Genomic DNA, 23056 nt, shown 5'->3' with positions numbered 1-23056 from the left:
GTTGCATTTGAAAGGCAACGCTCACAAAATGCTGGAGGAACTCAGCAGGTCAGGCAGCATCTATGGAGGGAAATAAACAGTCAATGTTTCAGACTGAGACTCTTTATCAGGATCAAGGGTCTTGGCCCAAAAAACATCCGTTTATTTCCCTCCATAGGTGCTACCTGACCTGCTGAGTTCCTCCAGGATTTTGTATGTGTTGCTCAAGATTTCCAGCATCTGCAGAATCACTTGTGTCTCTGTGTCTGGAAGGTCATGTGACCCCACAGTAAGAGGAGTACGATGAGAGAATCAGAAAGCTCATTGCTAATCCTCTATCTGGCATTTTTTATCTGGCCTGTTCTTTATCTGCTATTTGTATACTTGACAGGAAATTAACAAGACTATTAGTACATTGCCTTGTGTCAGTACCATAGTTATGATTTGAACTTGTATCCAAGGTTTAACCCGATTCTAGATCAAATGTGAAATGTTGTGCTTTGGAAGGTTAAATATACAGAAGCAGTACGTTGTTAATGGAAGGCTGTTAATAGTATTGATGTGCAGAGAGACACTGGGCTCCGAGTCCACAGCTCCCTGAAAGTGGCAAAGAAGTGGGAACAAAGGCGTATGGCATTCTTGCCTTTATTAGTTGAGGAACTTTATTCGTTGAGGACAGCATGGTGGTGTGGCATCTAGTGTAACAATGTTACACTGTCAGTGATCAGGGTTCAAGTCCAGCCACCATCTGTAAGGAGATTGAATGCAAGGGTTTCCTCCAGGTGCTCTGGTTTCCTCCCATGTTCCAAAAGACGTACAATTAGGGTTAGTGTTAGTAAGTTGTGGGCATGCTAAGTTGACGCCAGAAGCGTGGTAACAGGTGTGGGCTGCCCCCAGCACAATCCTCAGACTGTATTTGTCCTTGATGCAAACGGCACATTTCACTGTATGTTTCGATGTGCATGTGACAAATAAAGCTAATCTTTTTTTTTAAATCCAATATTTAAGTCCTTTGAGTTCAGAAATTGAGAAGTCATTTTGCAGCTTTATAAGATTCTGGTTATTCAAAATTCACTTTATCTTCCTTGAGGAACGTCATTTGTTCGGTGGTTGGACAAGATCACAGAGCTTAAAATATACAACACCTCACTACATGTAGTTAAGCACAATATAAAATACTCACAATAGATAATAAATACTAAGATTTAATAAATGTGATTTAAAATACTAATAAACATAATAAAACTGACTATATTTATTGTTAAAGGTGCCATGCATACGATTTATTCAAAATTGGGTGTTGAGGTGAATGGAGGAAGGCACAAAATTGGAAAAGGCTTTTCTGGTGCTGATGGGCAGGGACCTGTAGCAGTGTCCACATGGCATGAGAGTGTAGTATGTGTGAAGTACACGTATGTGTCATGTCCTCTACTATCTGTTGAGCCTTCTTTATTGTCCGTCTCTTATGGATGTTGCTGACTGATTCTTGTTCCTGGCCAATGATTTTACTGCTTATTCTGACAATTCTGTTGAGTGGGCTGAGGCTGACAGTGCCATGATGTTGTAGGTTAATGCTGATTCAATGAAGCATTTATAAAATACCTGGAGAGTCGATGACTTCACCTGAAGTTTCCTCACCTTCTTAAAGGTGATTTTGTTAGGTCACATCTGGAGTACTTCATTCAGTTCTGGTTGCCCCATTAGGGGAAGGATGAGGAGCCATTGTAGAGGGTGCAGAAGAGGTTTACCAGCCAGAAGCTGCCTGGATTACAGGGTATAGTGCTATAATGAGAGTTTGGACAAACTTGGATTGTTCTCTCTGGAGCAGCAGAAGCTGTAGGGGAAACTAATCATTTATAAGATTTATGAGAGGCATAGATAGAGTAGACGGACAGTATCATTTTCCCAGTGTTGGTATGTCTAATATCAGAGGGCAAGCGTTTAAGGTAAGAGGGGTAAGCTCAAAGGAGATGTGTTCTTTTACACAGAGAATGGTGGGTGTCTGGAATGTGCTGATAAGATGATGGTGGAGGCAAGTGCAATGGAGATGTTTAAGAGCTTGTTAGATAGGCACACGAATGTGCAGGAAATAGAAGGATATGGACATAGAGTAGGCAGAAGACATTAGTTTAATTTGGCAGGATTCCCTAGAGGTTAATTTGCAGGTTGTGGCTATGGTGAGGAAGGCAAATGCATTGTTAGCATTAATTTCAAGAGGACTAGCATATGAAAGCAAGGATGTAATGTTGAGACTTTATAAAGCACTGGTGAGGCCTCACTTGGAGTATTGTGAGCAATTTTGGGCCCCTTATCTAAGAAAGGATGTGCTGACACTGAAGAGGGTTCAAAGGAGGTTCATGAAAATGATTCCAGGATTGAATGGCTTGTCATGTGAGGAGCATTTAATGGCTCTGGGCCTGCACTCGCTGGAATTCAGAAGAATATTGAATGTTGAAAGGGCTCGATAGAGTGGATGTGGAGAGGATGTTTCCTATGGTGAGGGAGTCTAAGACTAGAGGACTCAGCCTCAGAATAGAGGGCATCCATCTAGAATGGAGATGAGAAGGAATTTTTTTAGCCAGAGAGCGGTGAATCTATGGAACTTGTTGCTTCGGGTGGCTGTGGAGGCCAAATCATTGGGTATATTTAAGGCAGAGGTTGATAGGTTCTTGATTAGTCAGGGCATGAAGGGATACAGGGAGAAAGCAGGAGATTAGGGCTGAGGGGGAAAATGGATCAGCCATGATGAATTGGAGACGCAGACTCAACGGAGCAAATGGCTTATTTCTGCTCCTATACCTTATTATTTTATGGTCTTATAGTGGGTCAAAGGGCCTGTTCTTGTGTTATATTCACTTTTCTCCTCATGTTTCTCAAGACTTCTAGCCCATAAGTCAATGTCAGCTCTCTGAACAATCCCATCGCCTCATTTATTTCCCTGTAGTCTTTCCACTCACACATGCCCATCAAGTCAACATAGATTATCCTACCACCCACCTGTGCAAGAGGTGGTTGACTATAACCAGTTATCTGACCAAACAGCAAACCTTAGGAATGCGAGAGGAAATTGAAGCTCCCAGGGAAAGCCACATGGTCACAAGGAGGTTGCGCAAACTCCACACGGACAGCAGATGTCAGGAATTAACCCAATTCACTGAGGGAGTGAGGCAGCTGCACTACCAATTATGCCACACACCTGCTTCTGTCTTGCTTGTGTGGCTAGGTTATTGCAATCAAATGAGGCGCAATAGAATGTTAGAATGCAACTGATCATTCCCTGAAAAGTGCATCCAGAAGTGATAGAGTCATAGAACACTACAGCACAGAAACAGGCCCTTCAGCCCATCTAGTCCATGCCAAATTATTATTCTGACTAGTCCCATTGACTCGCACCTGGACCAGAACCCTCCATATCACTCCCACCCATGTACTTGTCCAAACTTCTTTTAAATGTTGAAATTGAACACACATCCACCACTTCCACTGGCAACTCGTTCCACACTTTCACCACCCTCTGAGTTACCCCTCATGTTCCCCTTAAACATTTCACCTTTCACCCTTTACTCATGACCTTTAGTTGTCAGTCTCACCCAGCCTCAGTGGAAAAAAGCCTGCTTGCATTTACCCTATCCATAGCCCTCATAACTTTGTATACCTCTGTCAAATCTCCCCTCATTTTCCCATGCTCCAGTGAATAATGTCCTAACCTATTTAACCTTTCCCTGTAACTCAGGTCTTCAAGTCCTAGCAACATCCTTGTAAAATTTCTCTGTACTCTTTCAATCTTGTTGGCATCTTTCCTGTAGGGAGGTGACCAAAATTGTTCACAGTACTCCAAATTAGGCCTCACCAAAATCTTATACGACTTCAACGTAGCATTAATTATGAAAGCCAACGTGACTTAAAAACTTCCAGATAATGGAGTCACAAGTGAAGTATGAAATTTTGTCGACTGTGTTGAAGCATTGAGATTTGGATGGCATGTTGCAGTTGTACAAAACATTGGTTAGACTAGTTCTGGTTGCCACACTCTAGGAAGGATTTGGTAGCAATGGAGACTCACCAGGACATTGTCTGGAAAGGAGGGCTGTAGTTAAAAGGACAGAATTGCTATGCTTGACTTATTCTCACTGGAACCCAGGAGCCTCTAGAGTGACCCCATCAAAGTTATTCAAATTAGGGTAAAAAGTCAAAATTTTTTCCACTGCAGTGAAGTCTAGAACTAGAGGACACATTTTTAAGGTGAGAGGGGAGAAATTTAAAGGTGAATTGAGAGGTAAATTTTTCTGCACAGAAGGTGATGAGTATATCTGGAACAAGTTGCCAGAGGCAGTTAACTTTTAAAAAGCATTTGCTCAGGTACTTGGACAGGAAAGGCCTACAGAGCTGCAAGTTTACTGTGGGCAAATAAGATTAGCGTCATTAGGCGCCATGGCCAGCAAAATGAGATGGACCGAATGGCTCGTTTATGAGCTGTACAGTATGTTTCTATGAATCAATGAATAATTCTCACTGCATATCTAATATCCTAAGCAAGTTCATTTTTATGCATTTCCCATGAAACCTAGCTTAATGATCCGATGACTTCTTTCCCCCTTGAGTGGGATTAACCAGCTGTTCCAACAAATTCAGCAGCAGGTTTTAGAGATAATCAATGTATATGTTTCTCTATCTCTTGTCCTTGGCATTTATTGTTAGATTATAAGAACTGTCCTTTGGTTACATTAGCTTCCGTCTTGAAAATCCTACTCAGTGTGAAAGGGCCACTAAAATTGTTAGTGGCTTTTGGCTGTGTGTGTTCTTACTTCAGCAAGTGTGATCTAATGTTTGCTTTTGTTTGTTTCTATGACTTTCCATTGAAAAATTAATAAACCTTGCACATGTCCTTGGATATGTGCAAGGAAGATATCAGACTGTAAAGAAGAGTGGTCAGAATTGTACAGCACAGAAATAGACTATTCAGCCCATAACATCCGTGATGACCTTGTTGCCCACCTTAAGTCAGTATTTATCCATGCCTTGTTGATTCAAGAGTCTGCCGAAATATTTCTGAAACATTGTGAATCCACCACTTTCTGTATAGCAAGTTCCAAATATCAAACACTCTCTGTGTAAAAGAACTTTCCTCTCAAATCCCCTTTTAAATTTCTTTCACCTAAAACCTGATCTTGTTATTGATACCCCTATTATTGAAAAAGAGTTCTGACTATCTACCCCATCTATGTCCCCATAATTTGATATTGTACACCGCTATCAGGTCACCACTCAACTTTGTGTACTCCATGGAAAGCAAGTCCAGTCTATCCAATCTCTCCCTATAACTTAACTTCCAATCCAATCATCATTCTGTGAAAAACTCCAGCACAACCACATCCTTTTGTGGCAACCACAACTGCACACAGTGCTGCAAATACAGTCTAACCAATATTTTGTAAAGTTGTAACATAACGCCCCAGTTTTTGCAGGCAACCATGTCAATATACCTTCTTCACCCCAATGTTGACCTGTGTTGCCAGTTTCAGGGAGCTTTGTTTATTGTCGTCCCTTGTGCTGCTATGTTCTATCCCTGTCTTACTTCCCAACCTCACATTTATCAGGGATTAAATTCCATCTAAATATACTCTGCCCAAAGTTCTATTGAATTTATATCTTGCTGAAGCCTTATACAACCTCCCTTGCTATCAACAATACCACCAGCATTTGTATCAAAGAGTCAGAGAAACAGACCCTTTGGCCCATCTAGTCCTGTCTTCAGACTTACTAATCATACCTCCTTTATTCACATCAAAATTGTTAATGTATATCACAAATTTCAAGGGTCCCACCACCAATTCCTGGTGCTGTACTGATACAAAGACAGAAAGCTCGAGGTGAGACTAAAGGATCACATTTTGTGTCCATAGTTTCCACAGGAAATACTCATTGCTTCTGTTATAAAAATTTAAGTCATTGCACATCTTGCAAAACAATTTAAGCCAGCATTTTTTTGTGATGAGCAGGTTTTCTCACAGCCGTGATCTGATGAGTGCCTCTTTCCCACCACTGAGCCGAAAGAGATCAGACGCTTGCTCTCAGAAAGAGAGAGAAAAACAGACTCTGGATTTTCAAAGTTCAAAGTAAATTTATTATCAAAGTACATGTACATTACCATATACTACCTTGAGATTCTTTTTTCTTGCAGGCATTTACAGGGGAAAAAAGAAATACAATATAATTTCTGAAAAACTATAAACAGACTGACAAACAACCAATCAGACACTATGCCCTGAGGGAGGCTGTGCAGCCTGAAATGCTGAACTATGACGGTGGCAGTCTCACAAGACAACAGAAGCTTGGGGAGAGCAGTGAAGTGGACAGCCTTGGAGAATCGGTCCACAGCTACCAGAATGGCAGTATTTCCATTAGACAGGGACAGACCAGTGCTGAAATCCAATGAGAAGGGCAGTGGAACACAGGCAGCAGGCAAAGCAGACCATCAGGGCGCTGAATTGACATCTTGTTCTGGGCACAAGTGAGACAGACAGAGACAAAGTCGTGGGCATCCTGGGATATAGACGGCCACCAAAATTGTCTCTGTATAAACTCCGAAGTCTGTTGAATCCCTGGATGGTCAACCAGATGGGGAGAGTGACCCCACACCGATACTTGGGGGTGCGAAGTAGCAGAGACAAACAGTTGGTTGGGAAGTCCCCCACTTGGGCTGAGATCTGACTGTTGTGCAGCCCTCATCTCAGTTTCTATTCCCCAAGTCACTGGAGCAGTATTGCACAAGTGAGGAAGGATGGGCTCTGGATTGGCGTTGTCCTCAGAGATGCCAAACTGGCGGCAGAGGGCATCAGTCTTGGTATTCTTGCCACCTGGACGTTAGGTGAGGGTGAAATTAATCCAGGTGAAGAAGAGAGCCCAATAGGCTTGACAGGAGTGGAGTCTCTTGGCATCATGAATGTAGGAGAGGTTCTTGTGATCTATCCATACCAGAACGGGATGCTCTGCCTCCTCTATCCAGTGCCGCCATGCTTCCAGGGCCTCTTTGACAGCCAGAAGTTCTCAGTATCTGACATCATAGTTACACTCTGCAGAAGTCAAGAGACAGGACAGAAAAGCACAAGGGTGCAGCTGATTATCTACAGAAGAGCGTTGGGAGAGTACAGCCCCAATGCCAACATCTGACACATCAACCTCGTCAATGCATGGATGAGATGGTTCTGGATGTTGCAGCAGTAGTGAAGCATCACTTTTGCTAAGAATGCTTGCCCTGCTTCACTTGACCATAAGTATCCTGCAGAGGGCTTCCTGGTGAATGTATTTATGGGAGCCATGATGGAACGGAGGTTTCTTATGAAAGTTTGCAAATACCATGAAGCGCCTCACCTGTTTGATTGTAGGTGGTTTGGGCCATTCTGTGACCACCTGAACTTTACATGAGTCCATTTGAACTCTGGAAAGGGTGAGGATGTAGCCCAACTAAATTAATTCTGCTCCTTTACAGTTTCAATCTAAAAGGTGCTCTTCTTTGCCAGATCAAGGGCTCAGGCAACCAGGGAACAATGCTTCAGTCAAGACTTAACAAGTCTGATGCTGTAAAGGAGTGGAATTGAAATAGTATTAAGTTACTGCTTCCGAGCCACAGCATTGGCATTAGCTTTTAATTTGAGAGTTTCAGTTAACAGCCCTGTTAGACTAGCGTTTCTTATTTTCCTTTCATTTTGCACAGTTCCTATTAAAATTCTGTGAATTGTTCAATCTGCAACATTGTCTCTCGCTTTGCCCTTGGGCCATCATTGCACACCATGTCACATCACAATGCCAGTAAAGGTGGAGGATGGTTGTAGCAGTGAAGTGTTCTCAGTCATCTTGCACTCCATGTCACTGGACTCTGACCCGGATCAATCAAGGACCGTGTGGTGGCTGCCCGTACATCAGCCTCCCCACGTTAAACAAAGTCACGCACAGGCATTCTGCATTAAGGGAATAACCTCTTCGGAGAACATCATACTCGTCCTGAGTGATCACTACTGTATTAAATCCACTCCCATTAAAGAGCCTTTCTGACCTGTCTGAAGCCCTCATTACACAGCTTACAATACATTATGACTGTAAAGATAATTGTCAACCAAAATAATACATTACTTGGATTTTCTATCCCAGTGCTCTCAACATCCTCAAATGAGGGACTCTATTGGATCACATTGACTCTCACTTTAACTCTTACAAAAGGGGCTAGCACTGCTCTAAATACTTCTTGTTCAATTCCATGACGGTCTGTTCTAGTGGTTATTCTTTATATAATTAACCATTTGGCTCTTTTTTTTATCTGACATATTCTGTTGTACATTCCTCCCAGGTTCCCTAACAGTGTAGTTAATTTATTAATCATTGACTTCCACTGCCAACTCAGCTGAGGTCAGAGACAAGTGTTTCAAATATCTCCACACCACATGGTGCTGGGGTGATAATACACCATCAGAGGAGCCAATGTTATCTATGTTCTTTAAATGTTCAGTTCCATTAAAGACAGCCAGCTCCTAAATTGCACTTAAAGGTAGTAACACACATTATAAACGCAATGACTTTATCTGAAAGCCAGTATGCACAAGTCATTTTTCTTTTGCTGTCCAAATGGCTTTGATATTGAAATTAACACTCTCCATACGAAGACTCGGAAGGATTATTTTTCAGCAACACAGCCAGGACTTTATTCAGGCACAACACTGCCTATAAATTGCAAGCACAAGACAAATTCAAAGGGAAAATTGATGATAGCAATAAGTTAGTTGACAATAAATAGCCCAGGTAAATGACAATACTAACTTAAGATTTCAAAATGTGTGAAGAGGCAAAACTGATAACTGTTGATTGAGGAAAGAGATTAGGAATGGAGTGAACATAAAATTGAGGTAGGAAATCAAAACCCATGACCAAGATCACAGGATCGATAAAGAGATTTTAAAAACTGGGATTAGTATAGGCTTGCTGTAAGCGTGTGATTGGTGACACATAGAGACATGGTGGACGGTAAGGCCTGTTTCTATGGCTTCATTTAATAAGCCTCAAAACAATGTTTCTCCAGTTGTTGAAAACTCTACAATGCAAGCATCAGCTAGTACTCTTGGTCTGTCCTAGTGGCCAATCGCTTTAATTCCACTTCCCAGTCCCACACCAACATGTCCGTCCACAACCTCCTCCGCTGTTAGGTTGCAGCTAAAGGAAATGATTTGTTGTGACCAGGCAGTAAAGGAGGCTATGGACAGTCACTGTTGAAATACACTCCTGTTTACATCAGCAGTGCCGAGGGCGAAAGGATTGCGAGGCCTCAAGTTCCCAGGAATGAACATCCCCGCCAATAGACCATCCTGATGTAGATGCCACAAAAACTCAACAATGTTTCTAGTTCCTCAGGAGGCTAAGAAATTTGGTATGTTCCCTTTGACCCTCTCAAATTTTTATCAATGCACCATAGAAAGCATTCTATCCAGAGCATCATAATTTGGTATAGCAACTGCTCTGACATTGACTGTAAGAAACTGCAGAGAATTGTGGACACAGATCAGCACAGCACAGAAACTAGTCTCCCCTCAACAGACTGTGTCTATATACTCCTCGCTGCCTCAGAAAAGCAGCCAGCATCATCAAAGACTCCACGCACACCGGACATTCTCTCTGCTCCCCACTCCTATTATACAAAGGTTTGGAAGCAGTTTCTGTTCCACTGTTAGAAGACTATTGAATGATTCCCTGGTATGAAAATACCTTGAAAATTAGGGGAACAGCTCTTCATATTCCATCTGGGTCTTCTCCAACTTGGCATCATGAACAGAAAGTCATAGAACGCTACAGCACAGAAACAAGCCCTTTGACCCATCTAGTCCATGCTGAGCTATTAATCTGCCTAGTCTCATCAACCAGCACCTGGACCTTAGCCCTCTATACTCCTCCCCTCCATGTACCTATCCAAATTTCTCTTAAACATTGGAATCAAGCCCACATCCACCAGTTCCACTGGCAGCTCGCTCCATGCTCACACCACCCTCTGCGTGAAGAAGCTCCCCTTCATGTTCCCCTTAAACATTTCACCCATGATCTCTAGTTACATACACACGTGGTTTGTACGTGCTGGCTGTGTAGTGAAAAATGCACAACAGCGCCTCTTTCACCTCCGATGGTTGAAGAAGTTTGGTATGGGCCCCCATATCCTGAGAGCTTTCTATAGGGGCACATCTGAGAGCATCCTGACTGGCTGCATCACTGCCTGGTATGGGAACTGTACAGGGCTCTGCAGAGAGTGGTGCGGACAGCCCAGCACATCAGTAGATGTGAACTTCCTATTATTCAGGACATTTACAAAGACAGGTGTGAAAAAAGGGCCCGAAGGATCATTGGGGAGTTGAGTCACCCCAACCACAAACTGTTCCAGCTGCTACCATCTGGGGAACAGTACTGCAGCATAAAAGCCAGGACCAACAGGCTCCGGGACAGCTTCTTCCACCAGGCCATCAGACTGATTAATTCATGCTGACACAATTGTATTTCAATGTTATATTGACTATCCTGTTGTACATAATATTTATGATAAATTACTATAACTACATATTGCACATTTAGATGGAGACATATTGTATGGATTTCTATTCCTCATGCATATGAAGGATGTAAGTAATACAGTCAATTCAATTCTAGTCTTGCCCAACCTCTGGAAAAAGCCTGCTTGCATCTACTCTATTTAAACCTTTCATAATTTTGTATACCTCTATCAAATCTCCCTGCATTCTTCTACGTTCCAGGGAATAAAGTCCTAACCTGTTCAAACTCTCCCTCTAACTCAGATCCTCAAGTTCTAGCAACATCCTTGAAGATTTTTTTTGCACTCTTTCAATCTTATTGACTTCTTTCCTGTAGGTAGGCGACCAAAGCAGCACACAACAAAATTAGGCCTCACCAAAGCCTTCTACAGCTTTAACACAACATCCCAACTCCTGTACTCAATACATTGATTTATGAAGGCCAATGTGCCAAAAGCTTTCTTTATGACTCTGTCTACCTGCGAAGCCACTTTCAATGAATTATGGACTTGTTATTCCCAAATCCCTTTGGTCTACTGCACTCCTCAGTGCACTGATGTTCACTGTGTAATACCTATCCTGGTTGGCCCTACTGACACGCAATACCTCACACTTGTCTGCATTAAATTCCATCTGCCACTTGTCAGCCTTTTTTTCCAGCTGGTCCAGATCCCACTGCAAGCTTTGACAGTCTTCCTTGCTGTCCAGTACTCCCCAACCTTGGTGTCATCCACAAATTTGTTGATCTAGTTTAATACATTATCATCCAGATCATTGATTTAGATGACAAACAACAATGGACGCAGCACCAATCCCTGCAGCACTCCACTAGCCACAGGCCTCCAATCAGAGAGGCAACCATCTACTACCACTCTCTGGCTTCTCCCGCAAAGGCAATGTCCAGTCCAATTTATTACCTCATCTTGAATGCTGAGCAACTGAACCTTCTTGACTAACCACCCATACAGGACCTTGTCAAATGCTTTGCCGAAGTCCACTGGCTTGCTTCCATCAAGTTTCCTGGTAACTTCTTCGAAAAAGTCTATAAGGTTGGTTAGACACAACCTAACACACACGAAGCCATGTTGACTACCTCTAACCAGTCCCCATCTATCTAAATACTTATGTATCTTGTCCCTGAGAATAACTTACCTACTACTGGTGTCAGGCTCACTAGCTATAATTTTCTGGTTTACTTTTAAAGCCTTTCTTAAACATCAGAACATTAGCTAACCTCCAATCCTCTGGCACCTCACAAGTGGCTAAGGATGTTTTTGATATCTCTGTTAGGGTCTCTGCAAATTTTGCACTAGTCTCCCACAGGGTCAAGGGAAGACCTTGTCAGGCACTGGGGATTTATCCACTCTAATTTTCCTCAAGACAGAAACATCTCCTCCTGTGTAATCTGTATCGGGTCCCTGACCTCACTGTTGCTTTGCCTCACTTCTATAGACTCTGTGTCTGTTTCCTGAGTAAATACAGATGCAAGAAATCAACTTAAGATATCCCGTATCTCTTTTGGCTCCATGCATAGATTACCACTCTGATCTTTCAGAGAACCAATTTTATCCCTTCCTGTCCTTCTGTTCTTAATATATCTGTGGAAGCCCTTAGGATTCTTCTTCACCTTGCTTGCTAGAATAACCTCATGCCTTCTTTTACCTCTCCTGATTTCTTTTTAAATGTTCTCATGCATTTTTATATTCCTCAAGTACCTCATTTGAGTCTTCCTGCCTATATCTGCTATGCATCTCCTCAATATCTCTTGAAAACCAAGGCTCCCTAAACCTGTTACCCTTGCCTTTTATTCTGACAGGAAGACACAAACTTTGTACTCTCAAAATGTCACTTCTGAAGGCCTCACACTTGCCAAGTACACTTTTGCCAGAAAACAACCCATTCCAGATCCTTTCTGATGCCATCAAAATTGGCTTTCCTCCAATTTAGAATCTCAACCTGAGGACCAGACTTATCCTTCTCATAGTTATCTAGCAACTAATAGCATCATGATCACTAGATGCAAAGTGTTCGCATACACACACTTCTGTCATTTGCCCTGCCTCTTTCCCAAATAGGAGATCCAGTATTGTACTATGTACCAATTAAGGAAACTTCCCTGAACACATTTGACAAACTCTATCCACCCAGCCCTTTTACAGTATGGGAGACCCAGTCAATATGTGGAAAGTTAATATCACCTACCATCACAACCTTACTGTATGTTTCTTGCAACAGTCTGTGATCTTTCTACAAATTTGTCCCTCAAAATCCTGCTGACTATTGGGCGGTCTATAACATAATCCTGTTAATGTGGTCATCCCTTTCTTTTTTTTTCTTTCGACAATATTTTTATTGTTTTTTTTAAATAAAGAGGACATAGTGTAAAGGAAAATTGTGCAGTGTGTATCAAATGTACAATTCACATTTATGAAAGAGATGCACCCAGAGTACAATCATTATCACCCCACTCCTCCCAGTCCCCAACTACAAGCCATCAATGCATTGGCAAAAAGGGTTAAACAGAACCTTTGTCCCCACAGAGCTGCATTGGTATAGAGAAGGTGTATTTTTCTAATACATAGGCTGTTGTATGATAACAAATCTGAGTCCAATGAGTCTTACCGGAAAATGCTGGAGGTCAGGGATTTATGTACTGAGGAAAGGGAGAAAGAATGGACCTTTAGTCTGGCTGGGATCTTAGAAAATATTCAAGAAAGGGTCCCCACACCTTTTTGGAACTTCATGTCCGAATTGAGGATTGAATAATGGATCTTCTCAAGGTGTAGACTGGACATGATGTTTCTGAGCCACTGAGTGTGGGTGGGTGGGGCAGCATTCCTCCACCTGAGCAAAACTGCACGCCTCGCCAACAGAGAGGTAAAAGACCGTGCGTGACGTTTGGTTGGACTTAGGTGCGTGTCCCCCTCTCCGGAGGTGCTGAAAAGGGCAATCAAAGGGTTAGGTTCCAGATTGTAATTAATATTTGGGATAGGGTTTGGAAGACATCTTTGTAGTATTTTTCCAAGCTAGGGCATGTCCAGATCATGTGAATAAGGGAAGCCTCACCCCTTTTGCATTTGTGGTAACAGGGATTAACATCTGGGTAAATGCGGGGTAATTTCGTTTTAGACATATGGACCCTGTGTACGACTTTGAACTGTAATAGGCAGTGGCAGGCACATAAAGAGGTTGAGTTAACTAATTTGAGGACTTCATCCCATATATCCTCTGACATTGAAAAATTTAAATCTTGCTCCCAGGCAGCTTTAATTTTGTCAAGAGAGACTCGCCTCAGAGCTGCCAGCTTGTGTCCCGCCTTTCTTATTCCTCAGTTCCATCCATACAGCCTCAGTAGACAAGCTCTCCAGTCTGTGATGACTGAGCACTTGTTCCCTGACTAGTAACACCACCACTCCCCCTTTAATCCCTCCCACTCTGTCGCGTCTAAAACAATGGAAATTCTGGAACACTGAGCTGCCAGTCCTGATCCTCCTGCGACCAAGTCTCACTAATGGCTACAGTTATAATTCCATGTGCTGATCCATGCCCTGAGCTCATCCGCCTTTCCTACAATACTCCTTGCATTGAAATATATGCAACTCAGAACATTAGTCCCACCATGCTCAACCTTTCAATTCCTGGCCTGTATGTAGTAACATGAAATTCTCTAACTTCTGGTAACTTCTCAGCACATCTCAGAAATCAACCTCCCCAGCCAAAAGCATCAAAGACCCCACATACCCCAGTCTTTGCCCCCTTTCTACAGGCAGAAGATACCAAAGCCTGAAAGCACAGACCACCAGTCAGCGATAGCATCTAGCCACTGCTGTAAGACTATCGATAAGATGGGCTCTTGACCTCAAAAGCCACTTCTTTGTGACCTCTCACCGTTCTGAATACCTGCACTGCACTTTCTCTGTGGTGTAACACTTAATTTTGCTCTCAGTTATGGTTTACTTTGTACTACCTCAATGCACTGTTGTAATGAATTGATCAGTATGAATTGTGTGCTAGACAAGTTTTTCACTGTACCTTTAACAACATAAACTAACTTACCAATTTACCAACATACCAGCTACTAAACAGAAGCTATAGCCCAGTCAGACTCAATCGCTCTGGTTAAGTGTAAGGGGAGATTTACTTACAGTTCTGGTCATCAAAGTGTAAGTGAGATGCACACCATCTCAATGCTACCATCAAAGAGGAGGTACAGGAGCCTGAAGACGCACACTCAACGTTTTAGGCACAGCTTCTTCCCCTCCACCATCAGATTTCTGAATGGACCATGAACCTATGAATACTATTATGCTCTCTTTTTGCACTACCTATTCATTTTTAAATATATTTCTTATTGTAACTTTTTTATGTATTGCACAGTACTACTGCCACAAAACAACAAATTTAATGACATATGTCAGTGGTATTAAACCTGATTCACTGCGGGGGAGATAAATGAAGATGCTGACAACCTGGAGAAGATAAGGAGTGAGACTGGGAATAGAAAAGGTAGAAGAGGGGGACTATAAAACTGAGAGTAACAGACAATCGGCAAAGCCGAACAGCATCTGTGAGGGGGAAGGGACTGTCGATGCTTTGGGTCAAAACCCTGCATTAGGACTCACTGAGAGGTTTGGATAAACAGAAAGAACAGAATTGGGAGAAGGATACAGGGGATCAGGGGTCTAGAACTCAGTGCTCGAGGAGATGGTGGAGGGAGAAAGCCTCTACCCATTAGGGTAAGTAGTTGGATGGGTCCCTGACCTGCTGGAAGACCCAGGGAAAAGATGGTCAGCTATTATTCATTCAGTGTGAACTCGGTAGACCAGCTGGAACCTGGAGTGACACAAAAGGTGTTGGAGGAACTCAGTGGGTCATGCAGTATCTATAAAGGGAAATGGACAGTCAGATGTTCCTGTTGGATCACATTAGGGATGAAAATTTCCCATGGCACTTGATGTTGGACCACTAATGGACAATGGTCTGAAGAGCCTCCTTCCATGCCAATCATTTGCCTAAGCTCAGATTTCTCCAGGTGCTCTAGCCAATGCTGGCCTCTCTAGCCACAGAACAGGTTAACTTGTTATTCACTCACTCGTCTGTCAGATCAACTCCACACAAGTTAACTGCAAACACAAATGTTGTAAGAATCCAGGTATGTGCTTAAGAGCCTGCAGAAACACAGGGATCAATCCTCTGCCAATTAGATTCCAGACTAACCTGTAGAGTTTCACCTTTAACTACTTTTGAAAGAATGGCAATTGATTCGGGGACTTCAGAGAAGGAAAAGGAGGGAGTAAACTGCAGATTAAAATATGCACAACATCTGTTCCAGACATTTAGGTCAATTATGTCTCCAAAAAATATCGAGGTTTATGTTTCCGGTTTTGTTCTGTCTCAGAGATTCTTTTGATGTTATTTGATCTCTTAGCTTTGCAATTTTTAACTTTCATGCATTGGTGGTCTGGACTGATAAATGTTGGCTGGGATCAAAGAGTCTGAAATGCTGTTAAAGGCACAACGAAAAATATCTGTCTATTGCTCAGAATTAATGATGTGTAAGTTTGGTTCGATGCACTGCCTTGTTTTGGCCTGTTAGCACTTAATTAATAGATCCCTCAAAAGGGTCCACAGAACCTCATGAGAGAAGACTTTAACCATTTTCTTTACTAATTAACTAGGAAGTCAGACTACAAAACCATGAACAATTATAGACACAGCAATTAAACACGAAATGCCTGCACAATTTGTCAATGGTGTTTACTAATTAAAAATCAAAGTTAAGACATTGGTTATGTCACAACAGTTCAGAATTAACAGTGTGTTAATTGTAAAATTGCAGTTGAAACTTTCTATAATGGTGAGATTTATTTGGGATTAGCTTCCTTTGGGAGGATGTAGCTGACTTGAACTTTGTTTATGGTTAGAATCATTTCCAGAACAAATTAAAGACACCTTTATGAACACACTTTTATGAGAGATAAAGTAGATTTGGGGTCAACCACCCAGCCAAAAGAAATGTTGTCCTGATTGGGACTTCAATAGGGCATAAACACTTATCACCTGGTTTTCCAACCATATTACTAGCAAAAGTACCTCATTGATTTTTATTGTTGGCAAAATCAACAAGCAAAACAAAGACTTTTTTCTTATGTACTACGACTGAGATCATAAGAGGAAAAAGATCTCAGTATTGTCTATCTTATCATTCTTTTCTCTTCAAAGTCAAGAGCACTTGTCCAGTACAACCAATTACATTGTGTAATATCAGGCAATGAAAATCAGCAACGCTGTTCAGCAGCTGGGGTAAAATTGACAATCTAAACTTCTCAATAGATAAGCATTTACTGCATTCTTTACAAATGATTCTTGGTGCATGATTTCAATTTTAATTCTGATTTCAATTAAAGAGATGATGAAATCTCAGTACCTTGCACATTGACAATTCCAACTGTGTTCTCAGAAGTAGGAATTAACTCCACACCATCCAGCCTCGTGGCCCAAGAGGCTTCTGTCACTGTGGGCTCATCACTTGGTTGTGTGGTGGAGGGGGTGACATCATCGAATGAGTTCCACCACCACAATCTTGCCGGTTGGAAGAGGCCACAAAGCAGCATGAAACCCCTGGGACCGAAGAAGGAGGAATGCATCACGGAGCCAATGGTCCCACAGGAGAGGATTGGAAACTAAAATGTCTTTTTTTTAATGCAAACTTGCTAATGGTTGCGCAGGTAACCAGGTGTCAGTGTATTCATTACACCGCTCTTCTGGTGAGGCTCCCAGGTAGGACTGTGCTCTGAAGTCAGCTGTAAGCACGGCTTGGCCTCATGAACATTTTGTTATCACCCATCCTCAAGTCCTGATAGCTTGTCAAGGATGACTGTCTGGCTGACTCCCAACACTGCATATGTTTGTCTGTTCACAAGGTTGTTGCCAATGTGTAGTTATAGAGAAAGTAAGGCCATGGTCAGTCCTAAACCATTTTCATTCCCTTTACTTCTCTCTCTCTCTCACTCTCACTCTCTGAACAATAAATATAAAACAAAACATTTTCAAAAGCTGTTCATTTATGTTTCAATAATAAGTTGTCATTTAAATTCATCTTTTTTCCAAAGATTATATATTAAGAATTACTTCTAATATTACTATCGTCTTATAGGTGAACAATTATTCATTCCACTTTTCTGGTATGTGATGAAGCTCCAAAAAATACATTCAGATGGAGATTGACTCCTTTCTGAACTGATTCTCCTTGTAACGTCAAAGGTTACATGGCCTGTTTGAATGAACAACTCGAGCTCTACTCACTTTACCAGCTGTTTGTACTGGAACTGAGTTCTATAAGTGTGTTGCACAGACTGTGATTTCTCCAGTTAGATCGTGTCAGATCTGAAGAATGTTTCATGGCTGAAACATAAGCAAGCTTTGTCTTTCCTATACCGTGTGATTATGGTTGGATGGTGGAAGTTTAAAACAGTCTTTTGCAAAGAGCAGCCAATGAGATTCAGCTTGTCACTGAACAGTCTGTCAAACTTGTACACGTGTACTGTTGAAAGTGTCCTGACTGGTTGCATCATGGTCCGGAATGGCAACTGCTTTCCCCTTGACTGCAAGAATCTGCAGAGAGTTGTGGATGTAACTCAGCGCATCACGGAAACCATCCTCCCTTCCATGGACTCTACACTTCTCACTGGTAAAATGGATTTTACTATTCATACGATCTATCTGCTTTATAATTCTACATATTTTATCAGGTCACCCCTCAGTCTCCTCCTCTCCAAGGCAAACAAACTTAGCCTCTCCCTAAAACTGAAATACTCGAATCCAGGCAACACTGAGGTGAATGTCCTCTGCATCCACTCCAGCACGATCACATCCTTTGAATACTGTGGCAATCAGAATTGCAAATGATACTCCAGCTGTGGCCTAACCTATATTCATGGAGCAGCCAATGAATCAGAATCAGGTTTATCATCACAGGCATGTGACGTGAAATTTGTTAACTTAGCAGCTGCAGTTCAATGCAATTCATAATATAGAAGAGAAAGTAATAATAAATAAAATAAAAATAAAAATAGCAATAAATAAACAAGCAAATCAATTACAGTACACATATATTGAATAGATTTTTTAAACATGCAAAAAACAAAAATACTGTATATTAAAAATGTGAGGTTGTGTCCAAGGGTTCAATGTCCATTTAGAAACCAGATGGCAGAGGGGAAGAAGCTGTTCCTGAATCGCTGAGTGTGTGCCTTCAGGCTTCTGTACCCCCTACCTGATGGTAACAGTGAGAAAAGGACATGCCCTGGGTGCTGGAGGTCCTTAATAATGGACACTGCCTTTCTGAGACACCACACCCTGAAGATGTCCTGGGTACTTTGTAGGCTGGTACCCAAGATGGAGCTGACTAAATTTACAACCTTTTGCAGCTTCTTTCAGTCCTGTGCAGTAGCCCCTCCATACCAGACAGTGATGCAGCCTGTCAGGATGCTCTTGATATATTGGGACCAGGTTAGATCCTCGGAGATCTTGGCACCCAGGAACTTGAAGCTACTCACTCACTCCACTTCTGATCCCTCTATGAGGATTGGTACGTGTTCCTTTGTCTTACCCTTCTTGAAGTCCACAATCAGCTCTTTCGTCTTACTGACGTTGAATGCCAGGTTGTTGCTGTGGCACAACTCTACTTGTTGGCACATCTCACTCCTGTATGACCTCTCGTTACCACCTGAGATTCTACCAACAATAGTTGCAATGACGGCAAACGTCCCTTGTGTCTTCCCCGAAGAAACCTGATGCATTTTTCCAACAACCTGATTACTTTGTGGTCATCAATACCAATGCTATCATAATAGTTCACATTTATTTAATTACTTGAATTAAATTTAGGTCATTGTGATGGGATTTGAATTCACAGTCCAAGCAGCTCAGGCATTTGGATGTTATAAGAGTAATTTCTGATACTGTTTGACTGTCTTCTTGAACCTCTGCAAACCTTGCAGAGAAGGTGCTCCCACAACAGCATTACAAAAGAAGTTCAGGATATGGGTGTCATGCTGATGAAAGGATGTTACCACACCTTTGAGTCAGGATGGCATGTGATGTGGATGAGAATTTCAAGGAGGTCTCCCTTGGTATTTGCTCTTTTTGATGGTTGAAGTCACAGGCAAAGGAGTTGATCCTCACAACAAAAACTTAACACCGAAGAAGGTTTAAAGAGGTTTACAAGTGTATCAGGTCCTCAAGGTATGCATCTACAAGCTCTGAAATTTCCTTCCCAAACCTTTTCACCAACCTTTCCTCTTTTAATAAAAACCTTGTTGATCGTCTGCACTGATGCTTCCTTGTGCACTCATTTTTTGATGTGAAGGTTTCAGAACACTTGTGGTATTAAATGTTGTTATGTGCCATGTAAACTGCCTGTAGATTAAGACTTGAGTGCAGGTTCATAAGGCCTGAAGTTAATTTATCATATCCATAACCTGGCCAGAACAGGACCAAATCTGTGCTGGTGCTGGTAGAATATAGCAGGATTGGAAGCCTTAGTGGAAGATTTTCACTTCCAGTAAACAGCTCACTCTTTATCTATTTCAACCATACTTCCCAGGATCGATCAATCGATCTATCTATCTACTCTCTCATCCCCACCTCTCTCTTTGTCTTTCCCTCTGTCTTCCCCCTCTCTCCTCCCTCTTCCTCTTACTCTCTTTCTCTCTATCTCGCCTCATTCCCTCTCTTCCCTTGTTCTCCCTCTCTTCCCTCTTTGTCTCTCTCTCTCTTTTATCTCTCTCACTTTCTCTCTCTTCCCCCTTTCTCTTTCTTTCTCTCCCTCCCCCCTCTTTTTACTTCTCTCTCTCTTTTTAGTAATTGTTCTTTCTTATCAGTCCTATGTGCTTTTTTTGCCATTCTATGTCACCATATCAATTGATTTTTGTGTACTTTCTAACTTATGGATAAAATCAACCAATGAATACCTGTATGAACGAAACCTGTTTGTTACCTGGGAACAGACTGTAATGGATGCACAGTTTTGTCTGAGCTGAGCTGCAACAGTGTTAGAATCAAGACACATCATGGAAAATTCACAATACAGAAGGAAGTCATCCGGCCCATTGTACAGTATGCAGAGAAGTACTCTCTCACATAATCCCAACTTCCAGCACTTTGACTATAGCTCCTTCAGTCAGGACCCTTCAAACACTCGTTTTAACACTGGTGAGGGTTTCTGCCTCCAATTTCCCTCTAGGCTGCAAGGTCCAGGCTTCTACCGGATTAAAATCCTTTTCCCTCATCTAAGTTGAAAGGGAGAAAGATTAAAGAAGAGAAGCACATGTTCCATCCTATAGTGAGACTTCTCCAAAGAAAGGATCCAAGAAGAAGATTGGAAAGGAGGTGAGATTCAGTGGTGATGAGGAGAGGAATGCAGGATATGACTTACCAGCTGGCAAACAAGGCACAGAGAGAGGAATAGCTTAACACCTATCTAAAATAAATTCACAACAGACCCTATTCTCAGTGCTGCAATGTTCCAAGAAAACTTCAATTTCTGGTTCAGTTTAATGACAATGAAACCACATGGCATGAGGAGAAGTCCACTCCAGGAGCAACAAGAGGGAGAGAGTGATCTGAGTGATAACACTGACCTGGGGCAGTTGGTGCTTTATCTTCTGGTGCTGGAGTTATGCCTTTTCCAGTGGTGGTCCCAGGGACATACTGGTAGCTTTTAGTCACAGAGCTGGTTGAAGGTGCAGAGGATTTAGAAGCTCCACCATCTTGTTCCAAAGTTGCATCCACTCCTGTGGGTTGCATTACTGGAATTACCGGAGGTTGCACTGTTGTAACTGCTCCAAGTTGAGTTCCTTTGGCTTCAGTGGGTTGCATTACTGGAATTACGGGAGGTTGCACTGTTGTAACTGCTCCAAGTTGAGTTCCTTTGGCTTCAGTGGGTTGCATTACTGGAATTACCGGAGATTGCACTGTTGTAACTGCTCCAAGTTGAGTTTCTTTGGCTTCAGTGGGTTGCATTACTGGAATTACCAGAGGTTGCACTATTGTAACTGCTCCAAGTTGAGTTCCTTTGGCTTCAGTGGGTTGCATTACTGGAATTACCGGAGGTTGCACTGTTGTAACTGCTCCAAGTTGAGTTTCTTTGGCTTCAGTGGGTTGCATTACTGGAATTACCGGAGGTTGCACTGTTGTAACTGCTCCAAGTTGAGTTCCTTTGGCTTCAGTGGGTTGCATTACTGGAATTTCTGTAGGTTGACTGACAGCAGCTTCAGTGGGTTGCACTGTTGCAGTTTGTCCATTTTGACTTGCTTCGGCCTTGATGGGGTGTACTGTTGCAATCTCTGAGGGCAGGATTTTTGCATCTTTTGGGGCTTGAGTTGTCACAGCCTCAGTAGCTTTCATATCTGGATTTTGATTTATTTCAGCCATCGTAGGTTGTATTGCTGCAGTATCTCTGGGGGGAGACAATTCGACATTTTGGGGAGGAACTGTAGCAGGTTCTTTTGGTGCATTTTTCGCAAATATATTCCACCACTGGGAGCTTACAGGAGCCAGCACGGCACACAGCACAAGAAAACTCAATGACTTCGAGAATCTTAAAGCCATTTTAAAATTACAAGCAATGATTCAGAGTTAGAAAATATTGCTTCAGACTACAAAATAATCCTGGTTCACATCCATACAATAGTATCCATTATTTACAGGGTGAAAGGAAGACCAGGAGAGACCCTTTGAGGCTTCTGATCTGTCAGTCTTAATTCAGCCTGAGTTCATTTAGCCTGCACTGAACAGATTAACCTTTGGTATCTGAAAACTAAATGTTTCGACCCACCCTGTTCTGTGCCCATAAACAGATTAGCTGCTTGCACCAATGACGGAAATCACGGTCAGTCTGGACTTGAGTTTCAATTGGTCATGACAAGCAGAAAAATGCATCATTGCAATTTAGGTTTTCTGGTTGGATGCAGTGTCCATCAATGCCATGTGGTTCAAAGGGTTTATTTATTGACCACTTGTGCTTACAGGGATCCTCAAAAATGCAAACATAAAATCACTGACCTCTTCAACTCTGCTTTTTGGTAAGAACCTCTGTGTGTGAAGTTGTTCTTTGTGACTCAAAACTAAAGGTTGTGTAAAATTATGGAAATATTAGAAGGGGTCGAGGCAATAAACATAAGGTCCTCTCATTGAAGGAGAACTGTTTCAACAGCACAATACGGTTTAGTATAGAGGAGTGCACATTCAACTTATCCATTAGTCTCCCACTGCCTGACTCTTTAAAAATTCAAACACAGCCACTATTGCTTCTGAATTATTGTGCCCTCTCTCCAATTTTTCAACCATCATCACACCGTAACCTGTTGAAGACCTAAACGCTCCACTGATTATTCAGCAAAGAATATGACTCATGTTACTCCAAGAATGGAGAAAACAGAATGTTTAAGGAATTTGAGAATATTTTTATTTATTTAGGGTATTTTAGAGATACAGCGCAGAACGGGCCTTTCCAG

The 23056-nt window shown here is 42.1% G+C and overlaps 1 protein-coding gene across 1 annotated transcript in view; it reads right to left on the bottom strand.

Moving 5' to 3' along the window:
- The window catches only part of LOC132384481 (collagen alpha-1(XVIII) chain-like), a 98099-nt gene extending 75823 nt beyond the window's left edge, over positions 1-22276 (bottom strand). Inside the window, exon 1 of the mRNA XM_059955633.1 lies at positions 21182-22276. Within this exon, the coding sequence (XP_059811616.1) occupies positions 21182-22151 (970 nt within the window). The 5' untranslated portion in view covers positions 22152-22276. The remainder of the gene's footprint in view (positions 1-21181) is intronic.
- Positions 22277-23056: the final 780 nt, after the last annotated feature.

Source organism: Hypanus sabinus, chromosome X1, assembly GCF_030144855.1.
Source record: "Hypanus sabinus isolate sHypSab1 chromosome X1, sHypSab1.hap1, whole genome shotgun sequence".
Lineage (NCBI taxonomy): Eukaryota > Metazoa > Chordata > Chondrichthyes > Myliobatiformes > Dasyatidae > Hypanus > Hypanus sabinus.
Note: the sequence above shows the minus strand (reverse complement) of the source record. Positions and strands in the feature narration are given on the sequence as shown.